The sequence below is a fragment of the Rhinolophus sinicus genome, linkage group LG05 (assembly GCF_036562045.2).
Source record: "Rhinolophus sinicus isolate RSC01 linkage group LG05, ASM3656204v1, whole genome shotgun sequence".
NCBI classification, from domain to species: domain Eukaryota; kingdom Metazoa; phylum Chordata; class Mammalia; order Chiroptera; family Rhinolophidae; genus Rhinolophus; species Rhinolophus sinicus.
The window spans coordinates 82,447,898-82,472,927 of record NC_133755.1 but is presented as its reverse complement, the minus strand read 5'-3'; the positions used below and the strand labels follow the sequence as shown (position 1 = coordinate 82,472,927).

Here is a 25,030-nt window from a genome sequence, read left to right as displayed (position 1 = left end):
CCTCCTCAGAAGGCTGGTCCCTGAAGGCTGCTGTAGCTCAGCCTACAGTCGTAACGTGTCAGCTGCCTGGGTGCCTGGGCCATACAACATCTGTGAGGGGGGACTGGTGAGGACGTGAAGGAGTGCAAGAGAAACGGGCCCCTGGCAGGGAGAGGAGTGCATGGTAGAGCCTTGTGAGAGTCCGCCTTGGGCCCCACTCTAACCCAGAGGCAATCAATACCCATTGACTGTGGACAGCCTCCCGGCCTCGAGGAACCAGTGTGTGGACCACGGACTAAAGTGAGTCAGAGGTGAGGGATGGAGGTGGGGTGGACTGATGCAGGCTTCTCGCATGTACCCCATGCTTTGCTCCTTTGAGGCCGACCCACCCCTTTCCTCCTCCTCGTCCTTCCATTCTCTCCGTCTGTTCAACTCCACTTGCCATTTGGCCAGGTGCAGCGCTGCCTGAGGCTCAGAACGGCAGGCCCGGGGTTGGCCAGTGTGTCACACGTGAGGCTTCTGAGTGGCACCAAAAGGGATTGTGATAGTGGCAATGTGTCCTTGGTACCGTTCCAGAAGAACAGTGACACTAATTATGACCAGACCTTTTCCTTCTGGCTGCGTCTTCTGCCTAGGAGACGGCAAAGCCAGGCAGCAAAGGTGTGTGAGGTGCTGCGCTCGCCTCAGGCTACTTCCCCAATTTCAGTGCAGTTTCACCTCAGAAGCTCCAACAGGAAGAAGCTGGACCTTGGTCCTCTCTGCCATTAGCTGGCTAAGAGCAAATCATTTCCCTGCTCTGGGCCTCGTTTCCTTCATAAATACAGTTCGGTATTGGATTAGATCACTGGTCGTCTCTTTCAAAGCCCTTTATCAAATGGCCTGTGTCACAGAAACTCACGACCCGAGTGTTCAGTCCCAGGAAGCTCGGGTGGAAGCAGCCATGGGGCCAGGCGCTCTGAGAAGAGCTGGAAGCCACTAGACGGCACGGTTTCTGAGCTCCTTTCTCGCTAGCCCTGGGCAGGTGTTTGAATCCCTCTGAGCCTGTTTCCTCTCTATAAAGAGCTACCACTTACCTAGAGAGGTGTGAGGGCTGATGAGATGGGTGCCTGTAAAGCTGCTGGCAACACAAGTGCTCCATCAGTGACGGATGGGGTCCTTAGTGTCACTTGTGCCTTTCCAAACCCTCTCTGGCACCACCCCCTCCTACCTGCCTCCGGGCTCTGGGAGCACTCGGTCCCTCTGAATCCCCGCAGCCCTGGGACTTTCCTGGGGCCTGCGGCATGGCTCTGGGCCGGCAGCTAGGTGTGTATGTTTAAACCTAACCTCCACAATGAAACCAAGTTCCTTAAGGGAGACTTTCCTTCCCCAGTGCTTGACTCCCCATGCTGCCCTGTACACAGACGCTCCATAAATGTCTGTGGGTCGACCAGTCCAGACCAGGACGCAGAGCTGCAGCTGTAGCCAGTGTGGCCCATGTGGTATTCAGACTACCTGATCCTAGGAGGGGAAGGTGAACCACAGCGCCCTGGCACCTGCCCAGGGTTCACTGTAACCACCCATCCATTCTGGGAAGGGCGCTGGACAGAGCTGAGCGGACTCCCGACTCATCCTGGCCACGCAGCAGGATCCGCACGGCCGACCCAAGCCAGCGTCCAGCGGTGCCCGCACCAGGGAATGGGCAAGAAACATTCCAAGTCAAAGACTCCAAAACGAAAGGCTGGTTTCGTGTCGCTTCTCATTTATTAATTCGGTCTGTTCTAAGTTGTACAGTTATGAAAATAACAAAACCAAAGCTGGAAGCCCAGGAATATTTACACTCTCGTGTAGTGAGGTCAGTCTATGTTGTTGCACAGATCGGTTACGTTTGGTACCACAAGGTGTTTGTAATTCAGACAAAAGTGGACAGATTAACAATGATATGTACAGCAAAATAAAAGGGGAAGTCATTCAAGTATCAAAATACAGAGACCAAGATTAAATAACATTTTTATTACAATTCAGTCCCATTGCCACACCATCAGCAACAATACTTTTGTGACAGTCGTTCTGCAGGTCTGGCATCTCAGACACAGATCAAGGTCAGACCAGCTTTCTAACCTCTGGGTGACGGCAACCGTGCCCGCTGCTGCTTAGCCCGACGCTTCTCAAGGACTCCCCAGAGTGTGACACTTAGAAGCCCAGGAGGGATGCGGGGCGCGGCACAAGCAGAGCTGGCAAGCCGACGCGAGGCAGTGACAGGAACAGCCCCATTTCAAGTCGCAGCTAAACAGGCTCCCGCAGTTCAGAAACGCAGCGACGGGGGTTGTCATATCGCGTGACCCGCCCTCAGAGACGTAGAAGCAGGGGCTTTTCCACTTGAAGCCTGTCCTTAAAGTTATAATATTCCTTTACAGAGAAGGGAGAGTACCCGCCCCAGAGAAGAGTAAAAAAGAAAGATCCAGTTCTTTCCTTTCTGGAATATTCAGAAATACACCAATCTCAAAACAACCGCAAAGCCAGAGCAGACTAGCCAAGGCTTTCCAATATGAAAATACCCTGAATAAATAAAGAAGATATAGCAGCTTCAAGGGGAAGAAACACCTACATCTGACTTTAAAACAAAAGGTGTGAGGAGCTCATCGTAGTGTCTAGTTTTGTTTTGGGACTTGCCTACCGCCTAACCGAGAGGCTGGCATGGAAGAGACCTGCGTTCCTGGGCACGAGCAGAGCGCACCGGCAGCAGTACCCAACTGGCTCGGGAGCCTTGTCAATTCTTGGAAGAAAGAAGGTGCTGGTCACTGCACAGTGTGAGCTGATGGGAATCCTCACAGGCCCGGGAAGAAGCCGGAAGTCAAGTCAAACTTCCAGGTGTCGACGCTCCTGTTTAGTACCGAAAAGTGGAGGCGCTCCTGCCTCTGCTCCAGAGTGGAGGTGACTCCCAGGGCTAAGGTGCAGGATGGCTCAGCAGAGGGGAACCCACAGGGCCCAGCCTCACAGCAGGAAGGCTCGCCCTGCTTTCAATTTCTGGCCACAGGGGCTGTGGGTGTGCCCAAGGGCACTCGCCCCACACATGTGCACAGCACAGAACAATTCCCAAACCTTGCTGGGAAAGAAGTGCTGCGGAAACCCGGGGGACCGACCCTGGGCCGGACGGAGGGTGCCAGTGCGGCCGGAGGCCTGCTGGACCGCCCACGGAAAGGCTCTCTGTTCCCGACTCTGGAAGGTACTGGACGAGCAGCTGACTGCCTCTGCCTCTGCCTCACAGGAATTGTCCCTTTGTCGCTACTACACTCTGGAAGGAGGACACAACCACAGATAGAAAGCAAAGCGAGCCAGCAGGAGGGCGCAGTGGCAGTGGTATAGCAGGGTGCCAGCCTGCCTGCCCTGAGGCCACACGGGGGGAATCAAACTGTCACCTTGGGTAGCCTCTTCTACAGTGGAGCCAGGGACGAGCCCAGCAGCTGAAAACACAACAGTCAAACCAATAATTCAGAGAATCAAAAGTGAGTTCTAATCACAGAGACCTGATTACACAAGTCACATATCGGCAGGCAGCCATCTTGGCTGACCTACCCGTTAATGCCCCAAAGTTACTTTTGTCCTTTCTGACCCAACTCAGGCAGCCTGAGGTCCCCAGAGAGCCCGTGGGCTCGGCAGCCCAGGACAGCGCTCCGACCACCTGCAGGTCAGAGACCGTGGAGTGGCCGGAGCGCCAGGAACTGCTCGCTCATCTCCACGTGGCCTCTGGGCCTGCACACACGTGGAACCCCAGGTACCCCAGACACGGACAGGAAGCCTCTGTGGTTCCCAGGGGCCCAAGGCTGCTCTTACTGCAGAGGCTGAGTCCAGGTCTCACAGGGATAGGAAGTCACGCGGTTCATAAGGAACGGCAATGAGCGTGGACGGGTTTGAAGAGCAGACTCCACCCAACCTCGTCAGCTGTGCCCGTGCTGCTCCTGTCACCCACCCCAGGCCTGCCTTCTCAGCCCCACGGGACCACGCCAAACCCCGTCCTGAGGACAGAGGCTGGACAGACTGGCCTCTTACCATACCAGTCAGTTCTGTCCTCTGACCCTGCAGCCACTTATCTAACGGGTGGCAGTTTAACCTAGAGGTTTGAGCCAAGTGTTAAAAGTTCATTTTATAAAAAATTTTTCTATTAAAAAATGTGTTCTGGACAAGTCCCTTCTTGACCCTCTGGAGTTCCAGTCTCATTTGCCAGAGGCCTGGAGCGCGTCTCTGCAGCCGGGCACGGCTGGCTCTGCAGGGCCTGGTGGTGGCAGCCCAGGCCGAGCAGCCGAGAAGGTCCTACAGGCAGAGCTGGACCTGGGTCTTCAAAGCTGCAGGTGACGGTGGTGGCGGTGGGAGCCTGTGCCCCCACATCTGTGTTTCCGCAGCAGAGTTGGCTCCTCAGTGGCTCAGCTTGGCAGAAGCAAACACAACGGGGGGAGGAAAGGGTTAACTGAAGGGGCCTGCACAAGTGGAGGAGACGGAAAGGAAACACAGAAGCAGAACAGAAGGTCCCTCACAGCCCGGCCCCCACCCAGCCCATGGCCACGCCCACTGTCACCTCTGGCTCGGCGCATCTGCTCAGGAAGGCACAGGACAGGAAGGGACGCAGAAGGACCTGCCCTGGCTTATCAATGTGGGTTTCAATTCTAAGTAACTGCTGTAACTTCCTGGCTTCATACTAGACTATGCTGTTTGCATTGCTCCCACGGCAACTGTTTCTGTCCTGTCTCCTGCCATCTAAGCGGATGTGCCCACAGCGGAGAGTGTGGGGCTTCTTCAAAGCCTCAACTCCGTGATCCCAGCGGCTGGCCTGTTTTGAAGTGACACCCCGCACAGCTCCGTTTCTCAGGAGAGTCAGAAGCTGAGCGGGTGATCAGGGAAGGGACCAGGAGATGGCTGACTATCTTGGGTCCCCACCCTGTGGAGCAGGGTTAGGAAACTCCCGGAGGACAATGCAAGTGTCTGGGTTCAGGTCCCTGCCCTGGAGCAGCCCGTCCTGTGCGGGAAGCAGGCACACGGAGTGTGCAGGGCACAGGCCTCCCTCCGGCCGGGTGCTCCGGGCAGGCCTTCCTCCTCGGTGAGCTACACTCCAGAGCCAGCCTTGTGACTCACTGCTGGAGACATGAGGGGCCGACCACACACATGCCATCCCATTCCTTGGACCCGCCGGGACCACGAGCCCTGGTGAGTGACGCCGGCCTGCCGGGTTCACATGTGCAGGGCCCCATGCTTTGGAGCCATGCATGTGCCCAAGGGCCTGGCACGGACCCTGGTCCAGCTACGTCGCTGAGCTCAGGGTCTCCTGGGGGAGGCCCGCACCTACGGCACAGGAGAGAGGCAGGGCTGCGGGCCGGCTGTGAGCACAGTGCGAGGGGATGCTGGCACCAGGTGGTCACAGTGGTCGGTTGTGTCAAGAAAGGTGCAAATCGACAGTTAGCTCTTAGCAGCGCACCCAGCTGTGGCTCAGCATAGAAAGCAGGAGAGGAGAGCCGACAGGGAGCCCAGCCCGGCCAGCGCGAGCTGTCACTGGTGCTGTGTGGACTGCTCGAAGACTGACCCCATCCCTCAGGAATCAGCGCTGCCCCCCGAGGCGTCCGGGCGCCACAGGGCCCCTTAGCCCTCTTGGTGCCCACCTCAAAGGCAACTCACCCCCACCCCAAGCTGTCCTTGCCCAAGGGGGTAATTCACAGTGTCCGGTGGTGTTAGGTACAAGCTGTGAGTGCAGCGTCTAGAGCTGCTGCCCAGGAGGAGAGCAGGTCCCGGGGGGGTGGGGCCTTGGCGTCCGCAGCTGGAAGGAGAGTTGAGAACAGCAGAAAGACCGGATGGCAAGGCACAGTGAGAGACAGGGAGTGGGTGGTTAGAAGATAGTGGTCTCATACTTGGTGCTGAGGGTCCGCTTAGAGTCTGGTTTGGGGTCCACAACCCAGGAGACGCTGGCATGGGACTGGGCATCTGGGTCTGTGTCGGGCGGCTCCACCTGCCAAGGAAGAAGGCGCAGTCAGGGAGCTGCGCCTGGGCCCGGGTAGCAGGGCCCAGCTGTCCTCCCACCTCCCCGCAGGGGAACCCTGTTCTTCTCAGCCAAAGAACAAGCTCCGTGGGGGCCACCTCTGGGCAACTTGTCCCAAGGGTTTCTCAGAGCTGCTCCGTGAGAGGAGCCGTGACAGACCTGAGCATCGTGCTCTAGGCCCCAAACCTGTTTATGGTGGGAGGAAGGCACAGGGGTTTGGAAACTCCCAGTGTTGGGTCCCCTCTGGCAGGGCCAGAGAGCTCACCCTGGGCAAGAGCACAGCAGGTTGCCCACCTCTGCAGAGGGGAGAGCACACAGGAGGATGACAAGGGCTAAAGCGCACACAGGGATGGCAGGAGGCAGCTCAGGACAGAAGAGCGCCACACAGGCAGAGGGAGAGGCCACTAGGCTCACGTCGGGAAGACGGACACACAGACAGCAGGAGATGTAAAGACCTTGACTCCAGGACTGACAGACGGCAGCGGGAGGTAAGAAGGACGATGGGTGGTGCAGGTGTGACAGTAACAACAGCGAGTATCAGGGGCCAGCGGCACCTGGGGTGCGAAGCAAAGCAGACACGGGGGACGTCACGGGCTCGCCTGCCAACTGAGCTCTGCAGCCCCGCCACGGCCGGGCCCTGGGGGAGCCGGCAAGGGAAGCCGCAGGACGCCCAGGCTGGGCCGCTGCCCTCCCCGGGGAGCACCTGGCAGCCGGAGCCCAGTGAACGGGGCTGTTTCCTGAGGGGCCAGATGTCGGAAGTGTGAGGAGACAGAGCCCGGCTCCACCCCAAGCCCTCAAATCCCAGGGTGGGGTTGGGGGCTGGGGACAGGGCGTCTTGGCGACGGGGGCCACGTACTGCTGACTTCCTCATGCCAACACGAGGCTTAGGCACAGGTTTGGAAGATTTCGTTTCGATCATCTCAGCGGCAGAGGCCGCCATGGGCCTGGACTTCTGGGCCTGGAGGGCCAGCTGATAGGCCACCTCGAACGCCTGCCCCAGCGTCAGGATGATCTCGTAGGTCAGATTCTGGGAGGAAACAGAACACAAGTGAGGCGGGAAGCACACGGCCGGAGGACGTCCTCCTCCCTCTTCTCTAACACCTGCGCCCGAGCATAGATGAGGGCGGCACCGGACAGCAAACAAGTGGACAGGCAGCTCTGCTGCAATTATTTCAGTCCCAAGACAACTGATCTACTAGGGGACGCCTGAGCATAACACACATTGTGTTTACTCGCACATGATTTCCCAGGACAGACTAGGTGAATGCAAACACTGCGCCCAGCTCACCCAGGTTGCCTGACACGCACACACACATGCACAGGTCAGGACAACAGAGAACATTGCCACGTACATGTGTCGTCTCAACTTTCCCTGGACCCACACCTCACACTGACACAGGCGCAGCACTCCAGGGACGCCTGTCATGCTGCGTGCCACCCTCCCCATCCCTCACTGCCCTGTACCGCCCTCCCTGCCCCTCACTGCCCCTCACCGCCCTCCCCGGCCCCTCACTGCCCTGTACCCCCCTGCCCGTCCACTCACTGCCCTGTACCGCCCTCCCTGCCCCTCCCTGCCCCTCACCGCCCTCCCTGCCCCTCACTGCCCTGTACCCCCCTGCCCGTCCACTCACTGCCCTGTACCGCCCTCCCTGCCCCTCCCTGCCCCTCACCGCCCTCCCTGCCCCTCACTGCCCTGTACCGCCCTCCCCGGCCCCTCACTGCCCTGTACCCCCCTGCCCGTCCACTCACTGCCCTGTACCGCCCTCCCTGCCCCTCCCTGCCCCTCACCGCCCTCCCTGCCCCTCCCTGCCCCTCACCGCCCTCCCTGCCCCTCACTGCCCTGTACCGCCCTCCCTGCCCCTCACCGCCCTCCCGGCCCCTCACTGCCCTGTACCGCCCTCCCGGCCCCTCACTGCTTGTACCGCTCTCCCTGTTGTGTTCGGCTTCTTTTTCTAGCTCTTTGGTGCAGTACAGCTGGCAAGCTGGCGGGCACACACTTTTACAAGCCAACCTTTGGTCTTTCTCAGGGAACAGTGCCATGTTTATTATAGTATTTAAGTACTTCTTAGCTGTTTAATAGGAATAAACTAGCACTGAGGTTTTTATTCAGTTCCTATATCTTTTTAACATATCACTGATGAAGTTTCTGAGTGTTGTGCCCCTGGCCCCATCTCCCCATAAATCCTGGTTTTCCCTGTGTGAGTCACAGAGCACGGTGACTTAGGAGCACACACACACACTGTGATACACAACTGACTGCCTGGGAACCGTGAGCGACAGGGAAGTGCCAGGAGCGAGGAGGGCGGGTAGATCACCTCATTTAACCTTCAGAACAGCCCCGGGACGTTGGTCATACTACAACCTCATGAGGAGCCGGGGAGAAGTGAAGTTTCTGAGCTCACACAGCTAGCACGTGGCAGAGCCAGTAGATGCCGGGCCCAGAGCAAGCCCTGAAGTCCTGGGGCTGGGAATGCCCAAGCCATCTGTGTTCCAGAGCCACAGAGATTTAGGAACTAGCTACTCTCCCCAAGGGCAATGGGGACCTGGAGGAAATCTGGGGGTGAGGAGGCAGCCTGGGGCCTTGTCTCAGGGAGAGGCTGTCCCTGCTGCACCGGATGCCCTCTCACTTGTCCATTCCCTGTGGGCAGCTCGCCTCGGCCCAGCCTGAGCAGGAATCTGGGGGAAGAAAACTGATGCAAGGAGGGCACCATGGCCCCAAGAGGGTAGCAGAGGGCATTTCAGGGAGACTCCCAGATGGAGGCTTGGGGAATTGACAGACAGACTAGGGGAGACAAGGCATGGCTGACTGACTAACACTTGCCAGAAGCACGAAATCTGTCACTAGAACCCCGGACAAGCCACCTGTCCTCCTGTGCTTCAGTCTCGCTCTGTAAAAAGGGAGCTACACTGGATGGCTGCGGGCGCTTCATTCATGAACCAAATATTTGGTAAGTGCCAGCCAGGTGCCTGGACAGCACTGCCCGGAGGCTATCTCCACCCAGGCCCTCTCCAGCTGTGCCCAGCGGCGGGGCTCTACCCACCACATCCACCGTGCTGAACACGTGACAATAGTGGTGGCTGGTCTGCAGGTCCTTGGTGATGTAGGCGAAGGTGCACAGGTCCTCTGGGTCCTGGGCCGCACAGGAAATGTTCCGGATCTCGTGCTCCGCGATGACGTTCTGCCGGGGAAAGCAGGGTCTGCAATTCTGGGTCTCCCTGAGGGCACGCCTCGGCCCTCTGACCATCGCCACCTCTCCCCCAGCCCAGGGTGTTAGCCAAACAGCACTTGCTCTTGTTGTTTTGGTGGGGGTGGGGGCAGTGCCTAACCTTGCCTGACTTAGGTTTGGGGGTGTTCATTCTTGACTACGGCAACTGAGGGAGTAAAATGCCCCCACCCAACCACTAGCTCTCTAGGCCCTTCTGCCTTCCAGGGTGGGGGCGAGGAATGAAGGGTATCAGGACGGTGGGTGCCAAGCATGGGGCAGGGGCGTCCTTTGCTCAGTAAGGGCCTTGCAGCATGAAAGGCCTGCGAGCAGGTAAGTGGGGCGACGGCGCCCACGCTGAGGAAGGCGGTCACCAGGGCGCGCGCCCAGGATCAGCCCATGTGGGTGCGTGAGAGACAAGCTCCTGGGCGAGGGAGGGGATGGAGGGAAGACAAGGGCTGGGACACGCCTGGGAGGACACCCAGCTGGTGGGGGACGAGGCCTGGGAAGAAGGGCCCCTCCTGCCAGCAGTGCCTGTGAGAAGCACACCTTGTTGGAGGCATCGATGAACTTGACACCTTTGTACGTGATGGACAGGATGATGGTAGGGACCTTCTTCATGTGCTCGGTGGATTTCTATAGGGAATAAGAGGTGGCCCTGTGAGCGCCCCTTCTCAGCGCTAAGCCCCCTGGACCCCACAGCCCCCAGCCTCCCTCCGCCACCCCATCCTTACATAGGTGGCTGCAGCTGGCACCCCCATTTGCTTGCTGCCTCCTATCCTAGCCAGCCCCCGCCCTATGCTTCACCCCACAAACATAACCCACCCGCATCTTGGCACAGGCGTCTTGTGTGGATTCTGTCCCTCGAAGATCTTTGATCAGCATGGAGCCCAGATACTGTGGAATGAGCAGTGGCCGGGCTTAGGGAGACCTGCATTATCAGCCAGGGGTGACCCACCCCATCTGGGACCAGTCACGTGACTTCCTTCCGATGCCCTTCTCCCAAGCCAGCTGGGAGCCGCCCTCCCCGCCAGGTGCTGGGAGCGTAGGTCTGAGGAGCAGAGAAGAGCACTGGAGCCCGAGCCGGCCGGGGCAACTCACATTGGCCTCATAACCGCAGGACTCGAAGATGAGTTTCTCTGGCTGGTGTTGCCAACTCTGCACAGGGGCATAGGGGGCAGCAAGGCTGGGCGGCCGGAGGGTCAGCCTGGCCTCACGGTGCTCTTCCTGCAGAAACACGGGGTCACGGGTCTGCTCGCCCGCTCCACAGGAGCTCACAGGCTCCCTGCCTGGCTCCAGCATGCCCAAGGGCAAAGAAGCCAGCCACCTCAAGGTCAAGGGCCAGGTGGGGATGGCAGGCAGGAGACAAGCCATTCAAAGGCACTGTAGCAGAGGTGAGGCTTATCCACACCAGAGAAAAGGCCGAGAAGCAGGGACCTAAGCCACTGAAAGCAGGCTCAGTCGGGAAGGCTCTGTGGTGTCTGAGGTGAGTCTTCCGGAGAAAGGAAATAAGCAAAACCAGAGAGGGGAAAACAATTGTACGGGGAGCAGGGGCCAGTTCCCTAGATGCCTCATGTCCCTGTCCAGGCCCCTGGACCTGCTCCTGGGGTGGGGGTCACTGAGGTTTCCAGGCCGGGGGTGTGTTTTACAGATTGTCTCGGCAGCAGCTGGGATGGGGTGAGCGTGGGGTGGGAGGCAGTCCTGGTGAGATGATGGGGTCACCAGGGGAGGAGGGACAAGATTCAGGAAATATTTATGCCTTCCATTCCCAGCATTGTGCAAAGGCCCTGTGCAGAGCAACCACGTAGAACTGCTGGACAACATGCTTTTTCAATCTTATAAAATTCATGGCCATGTTGTGGAAAGGTAGGGAAATGCCCCGAGGCCAGAAATGAGAAGTGAGTCAGAGAGAAAAGGACTGAAGCGAAGGTTAAGGCTGAGGGTGACGTGGGAAACTGCCAATCTGAGCCCAGGTCCTGCAGAATGGCAAGGGCTGTGGTGGCCCCAGGGCCCAGTGGAGGCTGGTGGTCACTCCCCAACGGGGCTGCAGAAACAGCAGAAGAACCTAGTGTGATCCAGGCTGCAGTTTAGCTGGGCAGGTGGAAGAGCAGCGGGTGGAGTGGAGAAGGGGAGAGAAAGTTCTGGGGAATGGGCAGGGTACCGACTAAAGAGGGCCGGAAAAGCGGCCGGGAGTGGGAGAAGTTGAGGGTGGTGGCCTGAGGTGGTGGGGGAGCTTGGGGGGCCTTCTGAGGAAGGCCGTCCAGGCCACATGAGATGCAGGGGAGGCCCTAGCAGTGACAGCTGAAGTCAGTCATGGAGTCATAGCAGCTGGAGGCTGAGGGGCTGGACGGCTGACAGGCAGCAGGGTGGGGAATGCCGGAGGAGGCTGGTGTCTTTTTCCTGCTCCCAACGCCAGCCCAACGGGCTTAGGCACCGGGGCTGGGGCTAGGAGGCCTTGTCTTACCCAGAGGAATGAGGGGACCCCTGTCAGCAGCACCCCCTCCTGCCCCACCTGGATTCTGAAGCGTTCTACTCGAGAGGGTGCTGCAGGGTCATGAAGGCTGTCATGCCGCCTTCTGCCTGTGTCCCCAGGAGGCAGCAGCAGGTCAGCGGACCGTGCGGTGCAGGAGTCGTTCTGGCTCAGAGGGGACGACGTCTGGGAGAGCAAGTCTTGGCACTGAAGCGGGGAGACAGCCAGGTGAAACTGGGAGCCCATCAGGCCAGCCCCCAGCTATGGCTGTGAGCAGCCCTAAGGTTGCTGAGGGCTCGGCACAGGCAGCACAGCCTGTGAGACAATAGGCGCGGAGGGGGGCCCAGCACCAAGGTGGCGCCAGGTGAACGGCTCGCTGGCCAGAGCCTGTGGGGAGACGGGCTGCTGGGTCCAGCCGGGCCATTCAAAGGGACCAGATTCTTCCTGGAGCCAAGAAGCACTGACCACCCAGTCCTGTGGGCCAGCAGCCACCACGAGCACCCCGAGGCCCGGAGCCACATAGGAAAAGGGGTGGTTAGAGGGCTGGGGAGTGCTTTCCAATTTGTGGAAGGTCAAATTATCTGTCACAGTCCATCGTGGATCTCGGGTACAGGACCAAATCCAAAGCTCTTGAGAAAACACACAGCAGTGCCCGGTAGCACCGAGGCCCTCCCTCATGGAGAACAGGTATCAGTCTGCTCCTGCTCACAGCTGAATGTCAGCTGTGTGTCTGGCTCTCAGAGCCCCTCTGCCTCCCTTTCTCGTGTAGGAGGAGAAAACAGCACCCACTTTCTGAGGCTGCCACACGTGGGCTGAGGTGCTCGGAGCCCAGCGCTGGTCGTGGGCTCATGCATCCCTGCCCATCGGCAGCTGAGCCTTGAAGGTTTGGGGGACACTCATCCTGGACTGTGGGCTTGCAGGGTATAACCCACGCTCAGTCAGGGACTACCTGGCTTGAGCAACAACGTATCTGTGAGGTTTTTAAAAATCTCAGGTTCTCTTACCCACCCTGCCACAGGAATTTTCCTTCAGAAGACTTGGTGGGGTGGGGGGGACCCAGATCCTGCTGTGTATTCAAGCTCTGTGTCAGCCTCAGGCCAGACAACCCCGGGCACACCCCCCCCCGCCGAGCGCAGCTGACGTTCCTACTCAGGAACAGTGTCTAGTCCTTTGGGATTTGGGTATTTGTTTTCCTGCTTTTCCCAACATTTATTTCCTATTCATACTTAAACCGGACCCTTTATTATATTCCATCTCAAGCCTGTCTGACGTGGATGGGCGGCATGTAATCGAGAAATACGCAGCCCAAACCGCCCCCACCCCTTGACCTGGGCTGAGGGGCACACGTGGCCCCGATGACGGGAGAGGAGGGATCGTGTGTTCCTCTACTACAGAGCTCACACCATGGAGAATTCCTGAAGAATTCTCTTTAATTCCTAGCAACACAAAGAGCACACACATATTCCTTTCCAGCCCCCAACTCACCCTCAGCTGGGAAAACCTTGGGGGCTTCTGGGGCGGCTCCTCGTAGGGCCTGTCAGCCAGTGAGGCGATGATGCGCTTGCGATGGCCGAGCAGGTGAACCTTCAGGACCTGGGCCGGGCGGGGAGAGGGTGGTCAGGGGAGGCTGTGCCCACGGCTCCCCTCCAGCCCGAGCTCCCCGTCACGGGCCTGAGTGGAGGCTGCACTCACATTGACCAGCTCCAGTTCCCAGAGGTTCTTCACAGTGTCGATGGAGCTGTAGCCACTCGACAGGAAGGAATGGACGTAGTCCTGCAGCCCCAGGGAGTCCAGCCAGGAGGGCACCGAAGGGGGGCTGTTCCCATCATAGCCCAGAGCCTTCACCTGCAGGGCCAGGAAGGGGTGTGGGCTGCTTTCTCAGTACTCGCAGGACAAGGAGCCCGGGGACATGGAGACCCAGCCGTCACAGACCACACCAGAGACCGCGCTGGGGCAGAGAGGGGACAGCTCCTGGGCCAAGGCAGGCCTGTGGGCCTGGGTCCTTGGCACCCCGATCCCTGCCTTCACACGGCTCCGGTTTCAGGTTCCCATGTGGGAACCCCATCTGGAGACCACCAAAGTATCCCAGGTCTGAGGAAGATGGCATAATAAGACGAGACGAGATGGGGAGGAGGGTTCGCAGAAGGCCCTGCTTGTGTTCTGATGACCTCGTGGGACCAGGAAACGTGTCTGTGAAGCAGGCGCTGCCTCACTATTGGGGCTTGTTTGTGCTTCCTGATTTCTGCCCAAGTGGAAGTAACAAAGGGACACTGGACTCCGTGCCAGCATAGTTGAAGAGAAGCTCGGCCCTACCAGCCCCTGGCTGCCCAGGGAAAGACGCCAGAGGTCAGCACAGGCTGGCCCAGTCTCAAGTGATTCAGAAGAGACCCCAAAGAGGCTCTAGGCGACAGGCCAAACCCATGGGATGCCTGCGGCCCCCTCCTGAGGCTGGGCCAGGTCTTCACTGTCCCCAGTGCTTGGCTGACGGTCTGGGGCCTCAGGGTTTGGGGAAGAAGTGAACAGGACTCTGTGCTGCCCTCTGGGGCTCCCAGGATGGGGGGCGCACACCCCCCTGTCTGGGCCCAGGTGGCGTTAGGTAGCTGGCCCTGGCTCTGGCCGCAGGGCTGTGGGCAGTCACCTTGGGCAGGGACCGTGCGGCCTGGAGCAGCTTCCGCCGGTGCTGTGGGTCACTGATGCCGATTTCCCGCAGGTCCTGCTCTTCCATCACATTAGACCCCTAAGAGCAGAAAGGAGAACATGAGGGCCCTCCTGAACGGCTAGCTGGTGGCCACCTGTGGGTGTCAGGTCAGCCTTTCACTGCTCCTCCAAAGTCTTCTCTTTTGCCACAGGCACCAAGAGGGAGTGGAGTCCTGGGGCTCCCCGAGGCCGCCAGGCCAGGCAGCAAGAGGCTTTGTGCACGCAGGAGGCCGAACTGCGCGGCAGACAAATCTGCCCGGGTTGCCCACTCTCACCTAGTGGCATCTGAGAGAGCTGGGCAGCGCTGGGGCTCCGGATGCGTGGGTGCAGAGCCGGGCCGGAGGGCACTACACGCACAGCTGTGCATGGCCACAGGCCCGAACCCACCCCTGAATGAAGGTGCATTTTCCTGGGGAGCAGGTTCCATGACCACCCAAGGTGAAGGACAGGTGGACAAATCCCCAGGCTCCTTACACATGATTTTGTAACTTACAGCTCTGACAGCCATCACAGCCAGGCAGCTGGCGGCATGGGCAGGGACCCAAGGGACAGCCTCTCCCTAAGGAGGAAGGAACCTCAAGGGGGGACGGTCAGAAAAAGGCTTTCCTGCTCAGCAGAGGAAGAAGGCTCAGAGCTGAGCCTCGGTGGGACGGTTCTCCCCAACTGCCTGAGAACCTGACAGGGCAGCTGAGCACGGCAGGGCCAAGAGTTTCCCTGCTGCGTGGCAGGGCCAAGAGTTTTCACAGGGACCGGCCCAGCTCATGCTCACAACCCTGTTCATTAGGTTGTTTTCATGCTCGTTTTACAGACGAGGACACTGAGGCACAGAGGTCAGAAAGTTGCCCAAGGTCACAGGGTGTGGAGCTAAGATCTGAGGCAGCTGATGCCACTGTCCGCTCCGAGCCCCCATGCTGATGTCTTATTACTCACAATAGCGTCCGTCCCAAGGTAGGCTTTTTTTCAGATTATGAAACATGAAAATTTACCAGTTCTGCCGTCCCTCAGCCATAGCACTCCCCACTCCCAAGGCAACTGTTAACCACTTCCCAGGATGTGGGCCCACACACACGTGCACGCTTCATTTTCGCACAAATGTAATTCTTTTACACACCGCTCGACACTGTCTTCTTACTACTTAATATCCACAGGAGACGGTTCCACATCAGTATATGTAGACCTGCCTCTATTTTTAGAGCTGTACAATCATCCAGGCCATGGACATATTATAAATTATTTAACCTGCTGAAGGACGTTTGTTTCCGATTTCTGCTTTTCACACAGGGCTACGCGAAGACCCCGTATGTGTGTCATTTCAAGAAGAGACTGCTTGGTCAGAGAGTCTGTGCGTTCAGATGCCGGCAGAGCGCACCCTCCCATCAGTGGTGTGGGTGCCCCATCCTGTCCCCCGCCAAGTCAGCAACACAGGGGAGAGGCGGCTCATCACAGCACATTTCTTACCCTAAAACAATCCCCCCGCAGGTGAGCTCGAGCTTCTCTTCACGTGCTGTCTATGAAGCGTTCACACAGCACCCAGTTCCCTCTCCATCTCCTCTAGGCTCACAGAAGAGCAGGCAGACGGACAGCAAGGAGCAGGAGAAGCCCCGCCCGTCAGAAAGCCCGTTACTGCAGCTCCTGCTTGGGTCAAGACCCCTGGCAGCAGCCGTCACTTGGGGCACCGATGCCTCACTAGCCCAGCCGGACTCCAGGCTCACACACGCCCCTGAATCAAAGGGGTGTGTTGTTAGAAGCTAGAGAGAGACAGCATCCTGCTTATAAGAATGTGCACCCTGCTTCTAGGGTATTGTAATGAGCTCTGACAACCTTGGGAGAACGGGGCGTGCAAGCTGGAGAATGAGACGTACTGGAGAGGGAGAGGGGGAGACAGTTCTACCCACAGAAAGAAAACCCCTCACATGTTGTAAGGAGGCTGCTTCCCCCTCTTGGATCTGCCTGCTCCATGTCCGGAGTGCACTCGGTTTCACTAGCAAACTCCTTGCTGTCCTATGCTGCACAAACTCTGCCTCCTGACTAAATTCGTTCCTTCAAAAAGGCAAAGAGCTGAGGTACAATGTCATTCCCGGTAACAACACCCGCAACACATTTAATAGGGATGTCGTTACCCCCATTTTACAGCTCAGGAAGTGGAGGCACCGAGAGTGCCAACAATCCGTGGGCAGCACGGCCCGTAAGGCCGTAACCGGGGAGCCGCACGCGTGGGGAGTGGTGCAGCTCTGTTTCCAGGAATCACCCGTGTCTGTCCTTTGCGTGATTCACTATGGAGTTTTGGTCTTTTCTGCATTTGATTTGTACGAATTCTTTATATAAGAATTTATATAAGGAAATTAACCAGTATCTGTGAAAAAAGATAATTGTTTTTCCAATTTGTCATTTCTCTTTTGCCTTTTGTCGGCTTTGTTCATGGGAAATGTATTTGTATGGACCTAAATGTACCCGACTATTCCTGCAGAGTTCCTCTCGGTTTTGTCAGACTTAGAAAGACCTCCCCTCTCCAAGAATTTCAAAACAATTCTTTAACATTTTCTTCCTGTAATTTTACAGTTTCATTTTTCACGAGTAAATCTTTAACCTATCTGGAACTTATTTTGATGTAAAGTTTAAGGGTCAAGTTCCATTTTCTTTTTTTTCCCAGGCAGCAAATTGTCTGTTCCTTCAGTCAACAATCTTTCCCCTGCCAACCTGAAATGACCTCTGATGTGTCCCAAGTTCCTGTGTTCCCGGGACTCTTTCTGGACTATATATTCTGTTGCGGGAGGTGTTACTTACACCTACTTTACAGATGACAAAGTTAAGTAACTGGGGCGAGTTCATGTAGACCATTACGTGGTGGCCCCACCTCGGTACCTGAGCTGTAGCAACTGCACGGGAGCCTCCCCAGAGGCTGCGCGGTGATGAAAACTATGCCCCGTAGAGGACACTTTCCAAGCCTTAAGCTCAAGAGCATCCCAGTGAAGAGAGCGCTCTGAAGCCGCGAGGCAGAACATACGCCCTTGCTGGGCCTGAGGTGCTGTGGGCCCTGGTACTGCCCAGGTCTGTGGCCAGCTCCTAGGTCACCCCTCAATCCAGGAGTCACCCCACTGAGTCCTTGCAGTCACTCTGGGCCCAGATCTTGGGTGTGCTGACTGGGAAGGCAGAGAGGCAGCCCCTGCCCAGACTTCCTACCTGATGCCGAGGACACCTAAGCAAGGAGCTGAACTGAACCAAACAGTGAACCTCAAGGAGGGCGGGACCATGTGCTCCCCAACTCCCACTGTAACCCCCACATGTGGTCGCAAGCATTCACAAGTTTCTAGGGCCACAATGATGCTGAACCGAAGACTGCCGGCCAGGAAAACCAGATCCAAATGGGGACAAGGCCTTCAGAACCAGACCCCCTAGTCGAAACAGCTGGCTGCTGTGTGCGGCTTGGAGGACAAAGGCAAAGGGAAACCAAACAGAAACAGAGGATGTGACGGAAAAATCAAAGCAAACAGTTGCCAGAGCATGTCCTGGGCACAGTACAGGGTCTTCCTGATTTCCTGAACTTGCCACATCTACGTTCTGTGAGATCAGTTTGAAAAAAACATATACATATATTTATATATAATATATATGTATAACATATCTTATATATAAAATAAGATGCTATACAAATCCTCAATGTCAAGAAACATCATTCTGGAAGTTACCTCACCCTCTAAGCGAGAGAAGGACTGTTGCCTTCTAGAAACCTCTTCACGAGAAGGATTACAGAGGAAAAAGGGACTTTCTACTTTACCTTCTGCTACACTAACAGTCACTGAGAGCTTACTAAATGCCAGGCTCGGTTTCAGTTCTCAGCGAGCTATTAATTGGGGAGCTAACAGAGTAGAATAGCTCATTGGCCTAAGCATTTCGCTTAATAGAGATTTTCTTAGATTTTCAAAAAGGTTCTAAATGTAAGTGAAATCTGAAACACGTAACTAATCACCCCCTGGCGTGGCTGGGTTCAGTCCCTGAGGAAGGGGCGACAGGAGGCCGCAGGGGTGGGAGGGAGCACCACAGCGCCGCCCCCGCCTTCTCTGGCCCCGTGCTTTGGCCTTCCCCTGTCCTGTCACCACCTGGCAGGGGTTTATCCGGCTCCCACTTCACAGATGAGGAGACGGGTACGTGGCCAGCGGTGGCACCAGGAGGACCACTTTCTTGGCCACACCTGCTTTCCAGACGTCAAGGGAAGAGTTGAGGGAAGAACAGCAAGCAGAGTTCCTCACTGAGTGCTGGGACACACCGAGTCCCCGGGGACCCTCTGCTGGTCTTTGTGGGGAGGTGACATGTGAGGACGCCAGTGAGCATGGTCCTGATCACCTCCCACGGCTGTGCCAGGCTTTACATTCATTACCTGAAAAGGTTCTGCCAACAGACCTTCGGGATAGAAACTGTCCACATTATACAGAGAAACTAAGGCTCAGAGGCCTAAAATGACTCATTGAAGGTCAGAGAGCTCCTGAGTGAACGGCAAAGGGACAGTAAAACCTCCACCCGACAAGCTCCAGTCATATTCCCTCCACTCCCCCCGCCAGGTGGGGTCTGTTGCAAGGCAAAGTGTGGAAGCTGTAGGCATCAGCCTGAGAATAGGAGCAGGCAATCTGTCACGGGAGGGGGGCCACCCCTTCGGAGTGGGAGAGGCCCACGCTGACCCACATCCCCAGAACTGCAGCACTGGTGTCTTGAACAAATGTCCCACCCAGAGAAGTTCCCTCCCGCCTATCCTTCCTCTCCTCTGGGGGAGGGGCAGTACTTCCTCCTTCAACTGTATAGAATCCAAACTCTTGGCGCCAAGTGGCCCCTAGAGATACATGAGGGCAGGGCCTCCTGTGAGGATGAACCAGGATGGAAGGGGGTGGGGGGGGCAGGCCTTGGATACCCATGAGGTAGGGGGGAGGTCAGCCCGCCGGCCGGGCTCAGTGAGGGGCAGGGCGAATCCGCCCTGCGGAATGACTGCACAATGGCACAGCGTCCTTACTGGGTGTCCTTCCTTGATAAGGCACGGATTAGAGGCAGTGCCTATCGCTGGCTGTAGTGAGTTTTATTAGGTTGGTGCAAAAGTAATTGCGCTTTTTACAATTATTTTTAACCTTTTAAACCGTAATTACTTTTGCACCAACCTAATTCTTTCCATCAGCCTAATCAGTTTGAATGCTTTCTCCTTCCCACCAGTCTCTGTCCTCAGTCTCCACCAAAAGGTGCAGAGACGGTACCTTGCACAGTGGCTCATTGGCCCCAAATAGGGTCTCTGAGGCCTCAGTGTTATGTCCAGACAGAGGGGACCGAGGCGTGTGCAGGCAGGGGAAGCCCAGGGAGGGCCATAGCCCCAGGAAGGGAAGGAGCACAGACAGCAAGACCTGCCTCTGGGGTCCTGGGGAGAGTCTGGCTACAGACAGAAGGGAAGGGCTGTGGCAGGACCCACTTCCTCTCTTCTGAGCTTTCTCTGGCCCCCAGGACGTGGATTATCTTGAGTCTGCACAATGTGATTTTAGGAGAAGGAAAGGTCCCCTTTCATCTTAAAAGGTACCTCACTTGTTAATATTTTGCTGGAAATTTCTTTTAACTGCTGGGCTGGTCTTCATTCAAAAATCATAGAAAAGGGCTAAGAAGGGAACCTGTGTGAGGGCTAGCACACTGGTGTGGACCTTTTTCAGCCAAGAAAACAGGCGGAGTTACTTGCGCAGGGTCCCAGGGCTGTCATGGGCCCAAAACTTTTGTGTCTCATTCACAACTTTGCCTTGTGCACCTTGAGTGATGCCTGGCACAGGTCTGTGCTCCAAAAAGGTCTGTTGAATGACTAAGGAAACATGGTTGGAGGGGACCACTGCCAAAAAAACCCAAGAGGCTGCCTCGCCAAAGCCAGTGCTGACTGCACAAATCCTCTGTGAAGAGCGGGGACCAGGTCTGGGGAGAGGGTGGTATGTGCTGGGCGGGACAAGGGGAGCCCCAGGGACCTGTGGGGCTCGAGGGCAGGGTGGTGGTGGAGTCCAGGGGGGCTTCACATGGAGGCAGTAAGAGGGCAGAGGAGTGGGTTAAGGGACCCCTGCTGGGAGCAGTGGGCAGTGCCAGGTGGTGGACGCCCAGGCTGAGAGGCCGGGTGTGTGAGGCTGTGGAGGGACCCAGGGCAGCAGCTGCACCCGGAGGGAAGCTGTCCCACTTAGTCCTGCGGAAGCTGAGCTTCTGCCAAGGAAGTGACTTGCCGTGACAGGTCAGGTAGCCCGGTCCCTGCCATACTCAGATCACAGGGCTGCCTCTTCCTAGCCTGGATGAGAACCAAAGCAAAGACAGGGCCGGCACTGGAACTTCACCCTAAAGCCAGGGCTTGTTCATGGGCACGCAGGACTCAGCAGTCCCTCGGCAAAGGCAAAGGATTCGAGCATGAGGAGGCAGGGCTGGGCCCATGGGGTGAACGCAGGGTGAGCTGGGAAGCTGAATCTACAGCCAAGGGTCAACCGTCTACAGCAGGGGTGTCCAAACTTTTTTCAACGTTTTTCACCAAGGGCCCTATGCAGTAAAATACACAAACAGCTGGGCCACTCACTCGAGGTGAAGTACGTATTGCCTCACCTGGTTTATTTAAGTAAACTAAATATATTTTTGGAATTTGATGTGGGCCAATTAACAATGGATCGCGGGCCACAGTTGGTCCATGGGATGCAGTTTGGACACCCCTGGTCTACGGGAACCGTCTAAGGGTCAACTTGCCTGTCCAGCAAGTGTGGCAGTGTGCTCGGCCCACCTCCTACTGGACAGGACAGCACATGGGGCAAGGAAGGTCAGCCACCAGCGAGCCGTGCAGAGGGAGGCAAGGGCTCTTGTCTTAGCTCGTGGCTGAGACCCAAGGCCAAGAGACGCTTCAGTTCCTCATCCAGAAAGACAAGCCCTCAGCATGGAAGTGCTGGGCAGTCCCTACACCAGGTCTGGGTGCTCTGTTGCTGGGGACCTGTTTCCTTGGCAGACTGGGAGACCAGCTGGGCTCTCCTGGGGCTGGCCAAATCCGCCCCTCCTCCCGGTGGCTGGGAACCTGAGACCCAGCAGGTGGGCAGTGTGGTGGGTCCCCGAAGCCCAACTCCCCAATATCCAACTCGCTCAGACTCAGCCTTAGAAGAGCAATCAGAGCAGAAGGACATGGCAGACAGGCGGCCTGGGGGGAGCTCTGGCCGGAGCAACAAGCCCTGTCCCTCCTCTCGCTTTCTGGTCCCTCTCCCCAACAGCCAGTCCCTCTTGCTCTCCCTGGGCCGCCCCCTCATGCCTGAGATCCCCTGGGTCTGGGGTTATGGTCTGGACTGGGAGACAGGTGCGCTCACCCCTCCTGCCTGGCTCACCTGTCAGCGTGTGTGTGTGCTTAGCACAACCCCAGCCTCGGAAGGCGGGCCTGGCTTAGTCCAGGGTCCTGTTCTGTGGACAGAGACCTGCACGCCAGATGACCATGCACAGGACAGTTATGTCACGGTGTCCCGAGGACTGCAAGAAACTGCCTACGGTGGACGAAGCCAAGCTGTACAGTGGTGGGTTAAATTATGGGATGCCCGGGTACTGGAATGTGTGTGTTCATTACAGCTGTTCATAAAAGGCAGTTAAATGTCAGGAGGAAATGCGCGCATGCAATGTATGCGTATGTGACAGGAGCAGGCTCGGAGGACAACGCCCCTTGGCTCTCTACCTCCAGCCCACCAATGGCCAAACACCAGCCCCTCAAGGATCTGACCTCCACTCAAACAAAGGCTGACGCGTGAAGGAAGAGTGACTACTGGGCAGAGCTGTACTAGACTGGACTCGCCTCCAAAGAAGGTTTGTCATCTCCCAGAAATGTTTCCACACCTTCCACTCTGCCTGCCCCATCCAGCCTCATTTCCATAATCAGTATGACCCCTCTTCTCAATCACTTGGCCTTTTCTCCTGCCATCAGTCATAAAAAAGCAAAGGCTGAAACCTCCTCTCTTGGGAAGAAGGAATGAGACACAGCTACTGTCCTGGCCTGAAGTCGCATCCCGGGAAAGCCTGGCCCTGGTGCTTCTCCCTGTGGCCCCTCCCTCTTCTCCTCTCCACCTTCCAGTCTGTTCTTGGTCTCAAGGAGCAGGGGACTGTGGAAAAGAATCTCCAGAGAAAGGACTCACTGAACTGGGAGAAGGGTGTGTGTGTGGGATACTCAATGGGGATATACATGAAAGTGCAAATTAAGACCTTAAGAGCAGATTTCTTAAAACAAGGGGTTGGGGAAGTTGAGGGAAGAGCCAGCCTGAGTGAGCTGACAGTCGCCACACCCATCACTGTATTGATTTGTGGGGCCTGCCAGCTCAGCTCTCAGGAGAGGAACTGCTAAAGCTCATTAACAAATAAACAGCTCAGTCGGGGGAGAGGCTACAAAACTCTCCATGCTTGGCCAGCTCCAGCATGCTGAGGAGTCAAATCAGAGCTTCCCAGCCTCTGGCCGGTTCAATGGGATATTTACACTGTCTCTGGCTTCAAGAATATTGTGAATTTCCTCTGGGCCGTGCTTCTATCTCTTCCCCACATGGAAACAAATTTTTTTCCTGAGTAGAAAAGTTATACAAGTTTATTGTAGAAAAATTTGAAGATAAAGAAAACACAAAGAAAAATGTAAAAACCAACCATAAATCCATCACATCAGGGAGGAAAAACAAACAGGGTTACCAATACGGTGTATTTTTCTAAGTGGACTGCTACTTTTTTCTATTCTTTTTTTTTTTTAGTGGATTGCTAACATATTTTTTCCATTTAACATATTTTTTCTAAGCTTTCATTTAAAATTTTTCTTAGCAAAATTAGGGTTATAGTATATGTATTGTTTTTTAATGTGTTTTTGTCACATACTCATACATTGCATGCATACATTTCCTCCTGACATTTAACTGCCTTTTATGAACAGCTGTAATGAACACACACATTCCAGTACCCAGGCATCCCATAATTTAACCCGCCACTGCACAGCTTGGCTTCGTCCACCGTAGGCAGTTTCTTGCAGTCCTCGGGACACCGTGACATAACTGTCCTGTGCGTGGTCATCTGGCGTGCAGGTCTCTGTCCACAGACCAGGACCCTGGACTAAGCCAGGCCCGCCTTCCGAGGCTGGGGTTGTGCTAAGCACACGCGCACGCTGACAGGTGAGCCAGGCGGGAGGGGTGAGCGCACCTGTCTCCCAGTTCAGACCATAGCCCCAGACCCACGGGTCTCAGGCATGAGGGGGCGGCCCAGGGAGAGCAAGAGGGACCAGCTGTTGGGGAGAGGGACCAGAAAGCGAGAGGAGGGGCAGGGCTTGTTGCTACTGCTGTGGCCCCAAAATCTTAATGATGGAAAATAGAAGGCACGCTCCCTGAAGCGTTCACTTACCCAGGGGTTGAAGGCTCTCTGTGCGGCAGCTACTATATAAAGCAGCAACGGTATAAAGGAAGAAACTGTTTCAATCAGAACTGGGTTCAAATCCCAGTTTTGCTGCTCTAGGTTGGTACAAAGTCAGGACCCTGTAAACAGGAAAAAACCCAGCTGCCTCGCAGTTAAGTAACCAATTCCACGGTGCTGAGCACTGACCTGCCGGCAGGACTCAGGTGCTCAGTGGCTCTTCTCGTGCTCATCTGCTCACCGCTGCCTGGCCCCGCCGGCTGTGCCGCCCCTGGGACTCCATCGCAGCACTTGCCAGACTCGCGCTCCCCCAGCGCATGGCCGACCCTGTACGAAGCTCACCACCCTGAGCAACAGGAGCGTCTCAGCCTTGACACACACGCCCTGCTCTCCTAGGGGTTCCCAGCCCACACCTGTCCTCACACAGAGAGAACTTGATGGTGACAGAGAATACTAGTTCCAGGGAAGATGAGGAAGACGCGCAAACGACACCGGTTCCTCCCGTGTTTCCCCGAAAATAAGACCTGGCCGGACCATCAGCTCTAATGCGTCTTTTGGAGCAAAAATTAATACAAGACCTGGTCTTATTTTACTATAATGTAAGACCGGGTCTTTCATTATATTTTTGCTCCAAAAGACGCATTAGAGCTGATGGTCCACGTAGGTCTTATTTTCAGGGAAACACGGTAGTTCCTGAAGCTGGAAGCCAGCTCCACCTGTCACCTTCACGAGAAGGGCTCTCACGGATGGAGGCAACAGGTGTTAGGGAAACTCTCTTCCAGGTTTCATGGAAGCAACGCTGGGCCTTACGACCCTTGTTCTCCCAAGCAGCTGTTTGGTGTCCCCATTGTCTCTGTACCAGGTATAGCAGCCTTCCACCCCCCAGCCGACCGTCACCCCAAACGCCTGCCTTGCTGAGGTTAAGGAACCACATTTACTCCCCGATCAGCAGTGTAGATTAGCCAGGCCCAAGCCAGTCTGGAGTCAAAAGGCTTGGCCCCGAGACCACCAAGCAGGCTTTCCCCTCACGCATCTGACAAAGGCTGCCGCCTGCCCTCACTGCAGAGGAAGCGCCACCTTACCACCTTACATTCTTACATAGTCATTACGCGTCACCACAGGTAACAATGTGTCCCCTTGAGACCTTATGCCCCCATGAAGTAAGCAGTCAAATGAGATCCCACAGGTCAGGGATGAACAGGGCAGCCAAACAACCTGCCCCAAATCCTGCAAGGGGAAAACCCTTGTCTCCTGACTCCCCGTCCAGCTCTCTACGCAAATAACTGGAAGCTCGAGTTTTCT

The 25,030-nt window shown here is 56.4% G+C and overlaps 1 protein-coding gene across 10 annotated transcripts in view; it reads right to left on the bottom strand.

The window, feature by feature from the left end:
• Positions 1-1,700: 1,700 nt before the first annotated feature.
• The window catches only part of ANKS1A (ankyrin repeat and sterile alpha motif domain containing 1A), a 171,181-nt gene continuing 147,851 nt past the window's right edge, over positions 1,701-25,030 (bottom strand). For 5 of the 10 annotated variants that reach the window (XM_074332832.1, XM_074332831.1, XM_074332833.1 and 2 more), the window contains 12 exons: positions 14,289-14,387; positions 13,343-13,495; positions 13,136-13,243; positions 11,693-11,857; positions 10,282-10,407; positions 10,006-10,077; positions 9,730-9,816; positions 9,019-9,156; positions 6,834-7,004; positions 6,433-6,531; positions 5,850-5,947; positions 1,701-5,758 (listed from right to left, as the gene is read on the bottom strand). In XM_074332832.1, coding sequence (XP_074188933.1) covers positions 5,605-5,758; positions 5,850-5,947; positions 6,433-6,531; positions 6,834-7,004; positions 9,019-9,156; positions 9,730-9,816; positions 10,006-10,077; positions 10,282-10,407; positions 11,693-11,857; positions 13,136-13,243; positions 13,343-13,495; positions 14,289-14,387 — 1,470 coding nt within the window. In that variant the 3' untranslated portion in view covers positions 1,701-5,604. The remainder of the gene's footprint in view (positions 5,759-5,849; positions 5,948-6,432; positions 6,532-6,833; positions 7,005-9,018; positions 9,157-9,729; positions 9,817-10,005; positions 10,078-10,281; positions 10,408-11,692; positions 11,858-13,135; positions 13,244-13,342; positions 13,496-14,288; positions 14,388-25,030) is intronic. The other 5 variants (XM_074332834.1, XM_074332836.1, XM_074332837.1 and 2 more) reach the window with 3 other exon arrangements.